This window comes from Paroedura picta, chromosome 11 (genome assembly GCF_049243985.1).
Source record: "Paroedura picta isolate Pp20150507F chromosome 11, Ppicta_v3.0, whole genome shotgun sequence".
Classification (NCBI taxonomy): domain Eukaryota; kingdom Metazoa; phylum Chordata; class Lepidosauria; order Squamata; family Gekkonidae; genus Paroedura; species Paroedura picta.
In genome coordinates, this window is record NC_135379.1 from 29,813,862 (window position 1) to 29,830,179 (window position 16,318).

The 16,318-nt window shown below is 41.1% G+C and overlaps 1 protein-coding gene across 1 annotated transcript in view; it reads right to left on the reverse strand.

Annotated features, from left to right (window-relative positions):
- SKAP2 (src kinase associated phosphoprotein 2) overlaps nucleotides 1–16,318 on the reverse strand; it is a 122,193-nt gene that overhangs the window by 45,522 nt on the left and 60,353 nt on the right. Inside the window, exons 5-9 of the mRNA XM_077304575.1 lie at nucleotides 12,088–12,165; nucleotides 9,900–9,983; nucleotides 7,045–7,169; nucleotides 6,073–6,136; nucleotides 5,483–5,605 (exon numbers count right to left, since the gene is read on the reverse strand). Of these exons, the coding sequence (XP_077160690.1) occupies nucleotides 5,483–5,605; nucleotides 6,073–6,136; nucleotides 7,045–7,169; nucleotides 9,900–9,983; nucleotides 12,088–12,165 (474 nt within the window). The remainder of the gene's footprint in view (nucleotides 1–5,482; nucleotides 5,606–6,072; nucleotides 6,137–7,044; nucleotides 7,170–9,899; nucleotides 9,984–12,087; nucleotides 12,166–16,318) is intronic.

Consider the following 16,318-nt stretch of genomic DNA (forward strand, 5'->3'; position numbering starts at 1 on the left):
TGGACTTGACCTCATGAACGTGCTGGAACTGTCAATTTGGCAGCCACTGCCACTGAACACCACGGACAACACTTTCTAATCATGGGGAAAAAAACTACACTGCGGTGCTCTGACATAGCAGCTAAGCCTTTTGCATTATTTTTTAGCAGTTGAAGAATTACTAGCTTAATCTTGTTTTTTTGCATTTGCTTAGTGAAACCTTGATGTCATATTCAAAATGATAAACCACTTCTGTGAAAAAGCCTTTTAGACTAATGGATAGATGTTAATTTGTTGTTGTTTTTTCCAACAAACTATCTCAGGGATGTTCAAAGCCCAATAAGTAGCAGCAAGATGTCAACCATCTATGATCTGATCTTGAGAGGAGGAACTGACCTGGCTTGCTTGACCAAATCAAACTATGACATGCAGGTAATTAAATATGATCTTCCAAGAATCCCTCTCCTGCAGGTTCTCAGTGTGAAGAGAAGCTGGCATTGACAGTATATAACTTGTGGTGGGCCCCATAAAAAGGGTAGGGATACTGCTGGTTTAACATCCACATAGCTTAACAGTAGGTGGTTGAGCTGGTAGAGATAGTCTTAAGGATTCAGGCCCGGTTTCGGAATAAATGGTCCTGATGGCTCTGGTGGACTGCATATGTAAATTGATAGACGGCAATGCTGCAATGCTAGTTTTCTTAGATCTAATAGTGTCATTTGATATTGTATTTCATGCATCCTTCTGTGTCATATGAAGCACCAGGTGGACTGTGGAAGAGTAACCCTGAAATCTTTCCTCTGTAGTACAAAGCAGAAAGGGCTGAGAAGAGATGTGGAATCTGCCCTCTAGGATGACACATGGGGTGCCCTAGGGCTCTGTCAGTCCTTTCCTCAATGTCATTTAATATTAATGTAAAGCTAGTTATCTGGAGTTTGGGATTGGGTATCATTGGTGTGCAGACGCCACCCAAATGCCTTCTTCTTTGACTAAAGTTAAGAAAACAAACTACAGCTGAATCTAGTCCACATGGAGGTGATGCTGGCTGACAATACCTATGTTCTGATTGGATGGTTTAGCTATGGCTTCTGTAGATTTTAAAATTTTATTTATAAAAACATTTCTATCCTGATTTTCCTTGTGATTCAAGCTGGCTTACAATAATAGTTAAAACCATTTTCTGTTAAAACCAAAATAAATTCTCTAACTCTCCCCTGCTAAAAAAAATGTCTGCTATTCAGCCCCGCACAAAAGCCTGGCAAACAAGCAAATCCCTGAATGCCTCTTGAAGATATCCAAGGAGGGCCCCCCTCAAAGGCAGTCCGTCCATTCCACAGAACCACCATGTCATCACCTATGCACATGGATCCCACTCATATGAGATTCAAAATATTCACACTAAGGCCTATTATGCACGGCTGCTGAAACGGTGGTATGGAGAACGAGGAGGAGGAAGAAGCGAAGCAAACCGATTATGCACGGGATGGAACACAACGGCAGCAAAACCCAGAGTATCCGATTATGCCACGCAGATACTCCGGAGCCGCTTCTGGTTGCGCCCTGGTCCCAGGAAGCTCCACTTTCTTCCACATCTCGCTAATGTGGCTTTTTCGGCGGCATACGTTGACTCTGCACCCAGCTGCCGCCTGCAGCGTGCATAATTGGTGATTTTAGCCACCACCATTCCACCCCGAATGCAGACTTTCCACTCCGTGCATAATGGGCCTAAATGAAACAGGACCCAATGCAGATATCTAGTTTTTCTAGTTTATAAGGCAAAGTCTGTTTATAAGGCAAAGTATGTTCCCTCATGTAATGTTCCTTAATGATATTAATATAGGAACTGGATTGCATGACTCTCTGAAGGGAGACACAGCAGGAGACTATTGTAGGATTCAACTCCATATCTACAAACTGAAAGGAGTAACTTAATATTCTACAAGTTCAGCAAAGCTTTTTATATCAGAGCAATGGTTGTACTGTAATTTGGACAATTACACTTTTAAAAATACCAGCACTTCCCCATTTGACATATGAAGTAAATAATTTGCTTATTGTTTTATGATTAATAAAATGCCTTGCATTCTGGAATGCTATTATTTAATGCTTCATTTGGGAACATTCCAGTATGTTTTGTTTTCAACACAGAGCATGATGCCATGCAGGAAGATAACTTTGTTTTCATATGAAGAGTTGTCCTTTTGGGGTACATAATGAGCAGAAGATATCCATGAATAAATGAAGTGTTAATGTGTAACATGAAGGAAGCTGTCAGAAATGTAGTCAATAGTAAAGTGGGGGATGGGGGGAAGCTCAGATACAAGTGAAATTATTTTTGTCCCTCTGGAATGACGGGCTTCTCCAATGTGGGATTCTATCTCATAAACACCACCAACATCTACCACATAGTGTTTGCATCATATTGGTTTAACAAATCAATATTGTCAAAAATGCATTTGTGTTGGTTCATTGAATGGCGCTTGATGAATGATTGATCAGTTACTAAAATATTAAAAGATCCAAATTTGTGGATCTTCTGTTACTGAGCAGTTCCCTTAACAAGAGAAATGCGTGAGTCAAATAAGTCGTTTTTATGTGCAAGAATCAGTTTCAAATGTTACACAAAAAGAGACACTTGAAATCTTAAAGTATTTCTTCAAAATTACAGTACTGCTTCAAGTAGCTGCTGTTAATGATCCCATCACACAGTACCAGTCTTGCCTTCCCTCAAGAAAACTGCCATAGTTAACAATCTGGGAACGTGGGCGAAGGCTTGAATGAAGCTACTCTTCATGTCAGAGTTTCCAGGAGGAACAATACTAGCATGAAAGGAGCTTCAACGTGGGGTCCTACTCTGTGATCTGGGATTCTGCACCTAAGTCAAGCACCGGGAATAAACTTTAGGAGTTCCCAAGCTTCCCATGCCTTTACTCCCAGCTTTCTAGTGCTGAGGTCATTAGAGAAGGGAAGAGACACTATCAGGGTATTATATTGTATTGTATTGTATTGTATTGTATTTGATTGATTGATTGATTTATTACGTTTTTAGCTTGCCACTCTCTGGAGATTCATTGCCGGGTACAATATATAAAATCCCCATAAAACATCATAAACCCCCTACCCCAAAGACAGAGACTAGATAGCCATCTGATGGAGAAGCCGATTCTGTGAAGGTTCAAGGGGCTGGCAGGTTACAGTGGATGAGTGATAGGGTTGTGAGTATCCTGTATAGTGCAGGGTTTGGACTAGATGACCCAGGTGGTCTCTTCCAACTCTATTATTCTATAATTCTATGATTCTAGACCGGAATGAAAACAGTAACAATAAAAGTAAAAATACCAGTCGTCATTTAAAATATAAAATATAGAGTTTAAACTTAGAGGGGGTTAGTGAATGAATGAATGAATGAATGAATGAATGAATGAATGAATGAATGAATGAATGAATGAATGAATGAACAGGAAAGTTTGAGAGTCATCTCACTCTAAATTCTGCCCAAATAAGTACAGTCAAGATTGGAAATGGGTTTTAAAGAGGTGAATGAAACAGGTATGCAATGTAGGCAAGACAAAGTTAGCAACAACAGACAATGGATTCTAGGCTCAAATCATTACCAAGAGAGAGATGCAGAATATCACCCACTGAAAATCAGTGGCAAGTATAGCTTTGGAATCCAGGGATTAATACTAGGTGTGAATAGGTCAGCCTTTCTCAACTTTTTACTGTTGAGAAACATTCTTCAGGCTTTGAGAAACCCCAGAAGTGGCGAGATCATGCAGAATATGGTTGAGAAACATAGCTGTGTACATGCCCATCTGGGGCCCCTCCCATTCCCACTGCCTCTAGGCCCATCATTAGCCATGGGGGGAGGGTCCACATGACCATGCGGCAGAATGCGGCTGCTCGGGCCCTCACAGGAACACCTTGGAGGGCTCCTAACCTGTGCTGAGGCAGCTGCATTGGTTGCCTGGATCCAGTTCAATGTTTTGTTTTTAACATTTAAGGCCCTTCACGGTCTGGGACCCATAAATCTGAGGGACCGCCTATTGTCCTATGCCCCCCTATGCCCACCGCAGAGCCTTGCACTCTGTAGGTATCAACTTGTGGGTCGTCTTCAGTCTCTTTCCTGGCCTTGACTAGGGCTAGGGCCTTTTCGGTCCTGGCCCCTACCTAGTTGAATGAGCTCCTGGAAGAGTTGTGGGCCCTGTGGGAGCTTCCGGCTTTCCGCAAGGCCTGTAAGATGGAGCTCTTCAATCAGGGCTATGGTTGAGGCCGGTGCAGGAAGAAGATCTAGTCGCCCCACCCCCTGGAAGATATGCCATCTGCCTTGGACCATCTTTGGCAACATATGACTAACATGGCCCTTTGCCACGCTGGCAGCAGGCATACCTCTAAGGGGAAGGATTGGGGGCTTTTCTACCATATTGTATTATGTAATGTATTTTTATGGGGTTTTATTGATCTGGGTTTTTATATTGTAACCCACCACGAGGCATCATGCTGTGAGTGGCGGGAAACAAACAACAACAACAATAAATTGTCATATCACCCAATAAATTTTAACACATTAAAAATATATAGAGAAAATTAATTAATTCCCACTCATTTAGAAAACCCTTCAAGAGCCATCAAGAAACCCTGGAATAGATTACTGTTTCCAAATGAGAGGTACGAGAGTGCAAGATAGAAACTTTCTAAGCAGGACTGATGCGGATGCGGAAATCCTTAGTTGTGATCTCAAAGGAATATGGACAGGTTCTGATCATTTCATACAAGGGACACTACTTTTTTTCTTATATATCTTCACGGGGTTGATTATACAGCACATGACTTCAGAAGTTCATGAAAACACAAGATGATCTTATAAAATTGATAACAGTTTAGTCAGCATCAAGAGTTTCCTAAATTATAAAATATGATGAAATTTTTCAGCATCCCTTTTCAAGCGCAGAGCAGTTTTATATATAGGTATTTAGTAGAGCCTTTCTATAAAACACTACATTGTGTTTTTGCAGGAATTTTAAAAATTCACATGTTTGGAAACAGCTGAGAACACAGAGCATACAGAGAATCTCTGATTAATTCAAATGACACTGTGAATGATGAACAAAAGATGAGTGAGTTGGTGGGACAAAGCTGTAAAGCACGTCAATTTTTTAATTAAAAAATTATGTAGCAGAGAGGATACTAATGAGCCAATAATCCCAAGAGACCATTTTCATAATTTCTGTCTGACTGCAGTGCCCTTATTCGTCAAAACTAAATTATTCTTACTTAGACCTGGGTAAAAAGGAGTCTTCTTTCAAAAAAAAGTGTCAGCATACATTGAATGTGATATGGAAATAAGGCTGATATTCTAGGACTCATTCAGAACTATTTGGCTGAACTGGACTTTGAATCTGGATCTTCCCTATCCATGACATGATAAACATCCAAAATCAACTTTTCTTACTCTCTCAGACATATATGCACTGTACACATTTATGTAACATCTCAAAGGTACCTGGGAGTACTTCGTAAATGTCATCATCTATTGGCTGTGAGCTCACTTGTGGTGAACTTATGTCACTATTCCCAACGTCGTCATATTCTTCGTCGTCCTCTTGAATAACATCAGATTCCATATCTGTTAGCAAAAACACAACAGACACCTTCCTAACAACACAAATTTAATGTATTATGACAAGAACTCTAGAAAAATTACATTCAGCTCTTTAGTCTGAAAGCCAAGGAAATGCAATACCCAAGTCACAACTTCATTATTAGAAATTCTACTACTGGAATAGAGGTATGACTGTTGCCTTGTATTCGGTTGGCACTCAGTGTAGGATGCACTTAGTTTTACAGCGTAATCCTATCCTTGCTTACTTCCAGGCAATCCTGGTAAGTCCAATAGGTTTACTTTTTAACTAAGTGTGAACAGGATTGCAACTTCGTATATAGAGTAAAATGTCAGAAAACCCTCTGCAGAACAGAAAATACAATGTAAAAAGCAAAACAGTTCCTATTCAAAAAGCTAACAGAAATTCTGCTGGGAGGTTTCTATAGGTTGGCTACATTATCAACAACAAATATTTACTTCAATTAACTTACCTTGCAATACAAACTTGAGTCTCTGCACCCATTCCTCAGCTTCTTTGGGAGTGGCAGCTGTAAACTGTCCAGAAACTTGATTTTAACAAGTAGCATATAATGGACATAGCAAATACAGCTTGCAACATATTAGCCATGAAAAGAAAGTAGCATTTTTGTCAGTTCTTCAAGCCACCATTAGTAATTCTTTTCATGTCTTCTGGTACCTTTCTTGCAAGGATGCTTCTTATAATGTACAGTTAATTTTGACAAATTTACGTAATTGAAGCAGAGGATGATGGATTTGGAACTCTGATCAGCAGCTGGCAGCTGTGCAAGAAAAAAAGCTGCTTCTCTTCATCAATGTCAGACGCAGGACTGATGAACAAAATTCGCCCTTGACAATTAGAAGACACCCATGAATTTCTTTAGACTGCTGGGTAGCTTTCTTAAAAATGTTCTTGTCAGATTCCAACACAGTACCTGACAATTTAATTAACTGGCTTTCAACTGCAATCTCAGATATTTAAAACTTATTAAACTTACATTCCACATTGATGCCTAGCTGATAGGACATGAATTGCACAGCTGATATGTTCTTTTACTTAGATTTCCCTCCTGGACCTCTAAGCAATACAATACATATTTAACACTTGGGTCTTTTAATATATTTAATTCAATTATCTTACAATATAATTCATCCAACAAAAAAAAAATCATGCAAACCTATTAGATAATAGATATTAAAATATAAGCGGTGAAATGGACCAATAAATAAAAGTGACATATTGGTTGTTCTTATCCCCCCAAAAAGATAGTATTGGAATGTAATCTGGATTTTAACAGTATTATATGATTGTACGGTGTAAGCAAATCAAGCAGGATCCCCCCATCAACATGTCAGGAGTTGTTTTATTGAAATGTTAATGTCTCCATAACTGGAACAGTAACAGTTTTATCAATTTAATTTGAAGACGACATAAAAAGTCCAACCTGATAAATGCGTTTATCAGGTGCAGCGATTTCAAAACAGCAATCTTTCTTCCCATCCTTCCGAAGGGTATTATTCATTCTGGCGGTGTAGCCATCTATAGCAAATTCACCTTTCTGTTGTTTGTCTGTCGGAGATAAAAAGCAAAGATAGAACTTCATTTGCAACGCTGAATGTGAATGTCCCGGCAGGTTATCATTTATTCAGATTTTTGTTTTCCATTTCATGAATATGCGAGAGAATTGGATTGCACATTATTAGCTGAATGGTTCAAGTGATGCTTCGGGAGATAAAACTCTCCTTTAAAAAAAACCCAGAAAGTACATTGTTATGAAGGCTGCCTACTGAATCCCATAGGGTGATGTTTACAGATGGTCTTATTTAGTGACAAGAGCAAGGAATGACACCTGTACCTGGGGAGAGCCAAGAACTGGAACCTGGAACTTGTGAGACAAGCGTACCATAAATCAGTGTCTCTTCCTGGTTCAATAACCTTTAGGAAAACCTGTCTAGTGAAGAAGAACCGACTGATCTCCTTGCCCACCCTCACTCCGCATCTCAACTACTAAACTTCCCACTTGCTCGAACAGTAGTCACAAAAGTTTCCCATCATCCATTAACCAACACTGCAAAAAAAAAAAAAAAAAAGAAGAAGAGGTCTACCAAAGACCAACTGCAAATATATTAAAACATTTGATTTAAACAAACCTAAAACCAAATTTCAGTATATAGGCAGTTTTTGAATTAGGTCTCATTACAAAAATCCAAACAATTCATTTGTTTGGAGGTACAGTCTTAACCTGTTCCATAGAAAAAAAGAGTTGAGTGTTAAGAAGTCTCAAAACTGTTATCCAAAGCAAGCCATGAAAAGACAATGCACACTGGAAAAAGCCAGAGCAAAAAACAAGGCAAAATTGCCATTTTGAGTTCCAGAAATACTGTATGCAGCCAAGCAGGGCTGTAATCTTAGGAACACTTTCTTGGGATCAAGTCCCATTAAAGTGGAACTTTTTTCTCAGCAGACCTGCTTAGGACAGCTCCATAAGGCACTAAAATAAAGTATTAGTGGACATCAGGAAAGGAACACAATAATCTCTGTTTCCATCCATGGTGCACTCAAGCCATGAGCATTGTAAGCTCTTCTAGTTGACATCTCTACAGCTAGTATAGTAACTAAGGGCTGGTATTTCCCTATGTTTTATATTTATTAGCATCCACTTCAGCATGTTGGTATATAAATTTTAAAATATAAGCCATGGTAATGTATCTTAGAAGATCTTCCAATAACCAAAACTAGTTCAAGTGAAGTATTTGAAGGGGGGGATCATTAAAGTAGAGAAATTGTGATTTTATTTGTGATTGGATTATTGGTAAATATTTTAAAACATAACAAATCCAGAGTGTGCCTTTCTTGGCTTACCTGTGAGAGGTCCTTCTCCCTAGCGTCATAATCCTGTAGATTCTGCCATGATTTTAGATTGTTTATTTAGATTGCCAGCTATGTAGGGTCTGTAGTTGATCTGACCTGTTAGCCATTATTGTCCTGATGTTCATTTATTACCCAGTTGTTCCTTCCTGCATTCCTCACCCCCACCCACCAACCCCACTGCATCTCTCACCTCTTTCTTATCCATCTCCATTCCCCTCCGGAATGCAACCTTGGGATCTCCCTATCTAGTTGCTGAGACTTTTTGAAGTCTTCCCGCTTTCCCTGGGTTCCCAAGGGGGCAGCTTGAGGGGTTCAGAGTTATATGTTGTATCCCATACTCAGTTTCAACAATGCCTGGCTGAGTATACTAGCTTAAAAAAGAAGTCTTTTGTTTCAAGTCAAGTGTTTGTGGTATGGATCCTAATTCTGTCAGGTGGATCAATAACTGGTTGACAGATCGCACTTGTTAATGGTTCAGCATTCTCTTGGAGAAGAGTGGCAAATGGAATGCCCCAGGGATCTGTCCTGAGGCCTGAGTTGTTCAACATATTTATAAATGATTTGGATGAGGGATTAGAGGAGGTACTCATTCAATTTGCAGACGATACTAAACTGGGAGGGGTAGCAAACACAGCAGAAGACAGCAACAGAATACAGGATGATCTTGATAGGCTCGAGAAATGGGCTAAGCTGAATAAAATGAAATTCAATAGGGACCCATGTAAACTTCTGCATTTAGGTAGGAAAAACTATATGCACCAATACAGGATTGGTGAAAAGAAATCCCGTCTAAACATCTGAAAGAAATTCCTGACAGTTAGAATGGTTTCTCAGTGGAACAGGCTTCCTTGGCAGGTGGTCTGTTCTCAATCTTTGGAAATATTTAAACTGAGGCTGTATAGCCATCTTATGGGAGCTGATTCTGTGAAGGTTCAAGGAGGTGGCAGGTGTGCATGCACACTTCCTCAGATCCAATGTCATGGAATACAATGTCTGAGGAAGTGTGTGTGCATTGTTGGTGTTGTTAGGTGCGAAGTCGTGTCCGACCCATCGCGACCCCATGGACAATGATCCTCCAGGCCTTCCTGTCCTCTACCATTCCCCAGAGTCCATTTGAGTTTGCATACGACCGCTCAAACCTTGAATAAAAACTTGTTGGTCTTAAAGGTGCCACTGGACTCTAAATTTGTTCTGCTACTTCAGACCAACACAGCTACCCACTTGAATCTAGAATACGACACAGCAGAGATGGAATTCCTAAATTGACTGGAAGCAGAGAGTGCAGTATATATCAGGTGAGAAAAGAAAGCAGTACCAGGAACATCACTTGTAAATCCAAAATGTATCAAGACAACAGAATTACCCTTGAGTTGGCAAAAAGTCATCTGTTAAATGATTTACTAGGGTAAACCACAAATATTACAATACCTTTGTCACTTCCATAGTAGTAGAAGACTGTCCGACTCAGAGCACACCACCGCTTTTGCCACTCAAAGCCCAGAAAGCTGTGGTCTGCAATTAAAACAATTCAAGTTACATTATTCTTCCTAAATTGGATCAAGCTTAATCATTAAAGTTTTACAATTATGGATCTAAATAATATGGTCAATTAAAATGTGAAGGTGTAATGTAAATAACCTTTATAATAACCCACTACAATTTACCTGCCTTGAAACAAAGAATATTTAAGGGTCTAAAGAGCTTCATAGAGATGCTTTCCAGAAAGGGAAATGATAGAGGTGAACAGAAGCCATTAATCCAAGTACAAATTATGCACAGATTTATGTCAGTGTGCTTAAAGAATGGTGCCAAATGATCCTGTGTATATTTATTGCTTAATGCGATGTTTGCTGGGTGCCACTTGATAACAAAAGACTCTCAAACACCAGTGTTTGGGCTGCAGAAACGGAATTATTAAAATACAGGTCATTTACTAGTAATGTTATATTGTGTATTTTCATTTAGGCAAATAGGTTCTCTTATACTGGTGCTTTGTTGATCTCTTGCTGGGAATTTTGACAGGTATAATTATAAAAGCCTCTAACAATAGGAAAGGGTGCTGGCCCCTGACAAACACATACAATGTTAACTATTTCCTAAGTCACTGGTTCTCAACCTTCCTAATGCCATGACCCTTTAACACAGTTCCTCATGTTGCGGTGACTCCCAACCATAAAATTATGCAAGTGTTCTTTCACAGAAATTAAACCGAAACTGACCAATGGCATGAAGATCCATTGTTCATGATTGTATATAAATTGGTTATAAATTGTATATACATTGGTGGGCGCCTTCAGGAGGAGTGGCAACAGTAGTGCCCCTCCCCCCCCGGGCAAGCTGCTCTCCCTGCCGCTACCCCTGTGAAAGGGTCATTCGACCCCCAAAGGGGTCCCAACCCCTCAGGTTGAGAAGCACTGTCCTAAGTGGATGATGACATAAAATCTTATTAAATCTCTTTTTCTTCATTGAAATGTCATCCCACAAACACCAGTTTCTTCAGGACAAACTGAAGTCTGGTTTTTCTATGGAGGGTCTAAAACTGTGGATGACCCCATTTCAGTGATTGATTGTTAATGCAGACTTTCATAACTCCCATTGAATTTGGAAGGTTAGAGCTGATACAACTGTAGAAGTAACCTGTGACACATAAGCATGTTTCCTCACATGAATAAGCATAATTTTGTTTTATTTATTTATTGTGAGTTCACCTGCTACTTCAGAAGAGGACTTGGATGGCACTATATATAAACACCAACCATGATTGCCTATTTAAGAACTGCTTGAAATGAAGCTGGGAACCATATTACTTTGAGACAAAAGGGCATGGTGAAAAGCCAGATTTCTGCATTCAAAGAAGAAGAAGTTCTTATATGCCACTTTTCTCTACCTGAAGGAGTCTCAAAGCAGCTTATATTCACCTTCCCTTTCCTCTCCCCACAACAGATACCCTGTGAGGTAGGCAAAGCTGAGAGAGCCCTGATATTACTGCTTTATCAGTGCTGTGGCGAGCCTAAGGTCACCCAGCTGGTTGCATGTGTGGGAGCGTGGAATCAAACTCAGTTTACCAGATTAGAAGTCCACACTCCTAACCAGTACACCAAGCTGGCTCTACACCAAGTAGGATGCTCCAGTAACAAGTGAGCGGCACATAGTGTCCTGACAAAGAAACTCTGAGGTAATCACTGTAAAATAGCAGGCTGCACAGCCCATTACCAGCCCATGCCAGTCATGGCATAGGGAGTGAAGAAAGAAGAAAGAGAACAGACCCAAATGACCCTACATGGTGAGACTGCAGGGATCAGATAGCTGGAAAAGCACATCTAACCACTATGGGGAGCACTAGAAATCATTATACTGGTAATCAAATTCCATCTATTTATAGATACATTTAAATGGTTTTTCCATATTCAGTTTTTAGGGAAAGATTTTCTTCTCAGTATTAACCAAAAAGGTGCTCCTATTAGCTTCTGCATTTATTGCACACCTGTTAACCACGCTATCTACTTCCTCTCATTCATGCAATAAATGTCCAAAATTGTGACAAAAAAAAATAAGGCAGCAAACATTTACTAGTTAAAGTTGACTGAATGTAATCTGATGGTCCAACTCAGTTTACCTTTTCTGCGTTTTTCCAGGTATCCGGATTTTAAGACAAACTGAAGATCTTGGGCTGCCACAGGAAGAAACTGAGTCCCTGAAAGATAAGTAAAAACCCATTTGTTTTTCTAAAGCATTTGGTAAATTAGCATAACAAAAAGTATACCAATTGTTAACAGGTATACATTCACAATATCTGAACATACAAATGAATGAATTTTAGGGAAACAAGGGTGTGTGTTGGCACCTTTGCTGTACGTCAACAATTTAGCAACCAAGCTGGAGGGACCTGAATTTTCATCCCCATCTGTTGGTCAAACAAAGGTATAGATTCTGATTTATGCAAATAATATGGTGCTAATCACTCTGACCAGAATTTGTTTGAAGAGACATATCAATAAACTGGGATTATGCTGTAAAGAGGAGCGGTTAAATATAAACTATGAGAAAACCAAGGTGATGGTGTTTAGAAGGTGACAAAAAAAACCTCCTGGAGTATCCTGGGTACCCCAATTGAATAATGTAGCACCCATAAATATTTAGGTCTAACATTCAGAGAGACACTTTCTTGGAAAGCTCGTGTAACAACTCTACAGGCAACAATCCTGAGAACTTTGGGGGCTATAGTTAATTTGTTTTCCTCAAAAGGGGGGTTGTCTGGTGGATCCAGCCATCAAATTATTTGGTGGCAAAGTGATTCTCTGCCTGTTGTATGGTGTCGAAATCTGGGCTTGGGTGGACCAAATTCTGACTAACTTAGAAAGAGTTCAAAATCTCTTCATGAAAAGAATCTTTACTCGCTCAATGGGGCCTCTAGCAGGCCATGTCTTCTTGAAGAGCTCAGGCAAATGCAACTATCCTGAAATATTGGATGAGGCAGGCATGTAGAGACAGATTCCCTTAGCAGGCAGAGTCTGCTGTTATTGCTGGAATGAGAAAAAGCTCACTCTGAGTACCTCAACATAATTCGATCATGATACTCTGTTCCTGATGATCTAATAAGAACTGGTGGATCAGGAAACTTAAGGGATTGGATCTATCATATGAACGTAGCAATCGATAGTGGGACAATTGCTCAATCTAAAGCTGCGCCCTTTTTCAATATTTTTAGAAGAGACCTCCTCAGATCTGCATAATTATTTATTTTATATATATACCACTCTCCCCAAAGGCTCAGGGCAGTTTACATGAACGATACAGGTAACTCGGTTTTTTTATAATAACATGATAACAATATAGTGATAATAATAAACAACATTGTGGAATGGTAGAATATTGGGGAGAACATTAATCAACTCATACTGAAGACCCAGTGGATTGGGCGGATCTGTAGTGATTGTCACCAGAGGGAGGCTTGGGGACCAATGGGAATCAGTGGTTCAGTTCAACCTCAACCAAATGCCTGGCAGAGGAGCTCCCTTTTGCAAGCCATGCAGAAGCGTTTAGGTTCTGTCAGGGCCCTGATCTCCTCTGGGATAAGGTGACCAGATTGTCCCACATTTGGAGGGACATCTGGGGTACCTGGCAAATTGTACTTATGTTTAAATTATATATATATAATTTGCATTCTATTAAACTTTTTGTTGCTCCATATAGACCAAATTGCTCCATATAGACCCCTCCCACCGGTCAATGGTGTCCCGCTTTACCAATGTTAGAATCTGGTCACTTTACTCTGGGAGCTTGCTCCACCAGGTGGGGGTGAGGATGCAGTTGGGGGTGAGGTCAAGTGGTCAGGAACCACCAGAAGGTTGAAGGTGGTGGAAAGCAAGGCTCTTTGAGGGGTGTAGGCAGAGAGCCGATCCCTCAGGCATACCGGGTCCAGATCGCATGTGGCCTTAAAGGTGATAACCAAAACCATAAATCTAATCCAGAATTTGACCGGAAGCCAGCACAGCTAATGGAGGATGGGCTGGATGGGGACCTCTGTGGTGTTGCTGTGAGGACCCTGGCAGCTGCATTCTGGACCAGTTGTAGTTTTCAGATTAAGGATAAGGGCAGGCCAGCGTAGAGCAAGATGCAGAAGTCTAGTCTAGAGGTGACTGTTGTGTGGATCACTGTAGCTAGGTGTTCCAGGGCCAAGCAGGGCACTAGCAGTGTGGCTTGACAAAGATGGTAAAATGACAGCCATGCTACAAATGTGATCTGAGCCTCCATTGAAAGACAGGCATCAAGAATCACCCCCAGGATCCTGGTGGATTGGGCCACTGATAACTGCACTCCATCCTCGCTTGGACCTTCCTGCCCAGCCACAAGACCTTCGCCTTTGAAGGGCTGAGCTTCATATGACCCTGATTAAACCACCTTATCACTGCTTCCAGGCAGCTGGCTAATATTTCTGGTGGAGAGTCAGGGCAGCCATCCATCAGGAGGAAGAGCTGGGTGTCATCAGCATATTGGTGGCAACCCAGGCCAAACCTCCACACCAGTTGAAAAAGAGGGCACATAAAAATGTTGAATAAAATTGGAGAAAGAACTACCCCCAGGGGGACTCCGCAAGCCAGTGGTGGCTTGATGAGCTCTGCCATAATACTGAAGTTTCATCCGAGTATGCTATTTCAAGCATTTCCCCCAGAAACACTAAGTGTAAGACTGTGCGGAAGTTGGACAGCTGTCATGCGTCCAGAAGGAAAAGTTATCCTGGATTAGGATAGCCACCCCTCCTTCGCACCCCACAGTCTGAGAGTGATGGACAGAAAACCCAGTAGGGGCTAGTTCAGCAGTTTTCAACCTTACCAGGGCCGCAACCCCAACTTTGGCGATGGCGGCAGGTGTGCACAGGCGCAAAACAATCGAGGTGGCGTGGAGGCAGCCAGTGCTATGGCTCCACTGTCTCCACCTGCCTCTGCCACCACCCGCCTCCACTACCGCCTGCCGCCGCCCACCTCCGCCGTGAGTTGCTACTGCTGTGGCAGCGGCCAACAACCTGGCAATCCCAGGGAAGGGGCCAAGTGACCCCAAATGGGGTCGTAATCCCAAGGTTGTGAAATACTAGGCTAGTTCTTTAAGGGCAACTGTTTCACCCCCTAACCCAGGTGTCCATCATGCATGCGAACTCCACGCTGTTATAGTTGCAAACTGTGGGTCTTGTTCTTGATCGACCTGGCTTTGCATAACATCAGTGAAAGAGCTGGGTTAAACACCTCTGCCCCCACCCTAGTGACCCAAGGGATGGGTCAGAGGTTGGAAGGATCCCGAGGGTGTCTGTGTCTCAGGTCCCTTGTCTTTTCCCACCTCCTCCAATTCCTGTCTCTGACTCTTCCCCTCAGTATTGGTATCCCTGACTCCCTTGGTCCTCCCTGTTGTTATCACTCCTGTCATTAAAACTGATGTGTATGGTGGGTGAGAGGAGTCCATATTTAATGGTTGCTACATTGTTTTCGGATTGTTGGTCTATAAATCCACATGGGTCTCAGTAGGTGCCTAATTTTGTTTGGTGGTTAATTTTCCCTCAGACCCTGTTCTGTCTTTGGGCAGGATGGTTTCTGTTGTGCTTGGTGGAAGTGTTTGTCTTTGGAGGCATAGTTCCGATCGATATCTAGTCAGTATACCAACTCTAACCTTAGGGATGGCATTTACCTACTTGAGGTTCCAAGCAATGCCAACTGCAGTCAACAGGGGTAGATTTCTTCACTCCTGTTGGGAGTGGCTTTGTATCTGTGGCAATGTGGCAACTGAGGACATCATACACTATGTCCTAGTCTGGCCTCTCTACAATGAGAAACAAATTTATTAGGAAGCTATTGCCCTGGGACACTACAAAAACTGAGAATTTGACCTTTGTGCTGTCAGATAAAGTTCCTTATATCTCCAGGGGCACTTTTTTCACTGGCTGCCAGAAGAAATATGTCCAACATATACAAACAGCATCTTTCATGCTCAATTGTCTTCTCTCAAAATGCCAATTTTGTCTCTGTATTTTATTTACACTATTTTTAGATCTGATTATTTTATGCATATATCATTTATTAGGTTAAATTCAAATTTGTATGACGTTGTTTTGATAGGATTCTGATGACCAATAGCTAATACAATAAAAATTTCTTAACTAACTGAACCTGGTGAACAAGATCTCTTTATCAGAAGCCTCAGATGAATGCACTGCTGTCTTTCTCCTTTCTGCTTTAGAACACATCTTTTATGAGGTAGGAGCAACTAGGTCTTAAGGGGAGACGATCTGGGTGATGAGAGTACAGGATGACCACTCAGTCTAGTTGCTCTCTCTCTGCCTCTCTCTTCCTTTACCACAA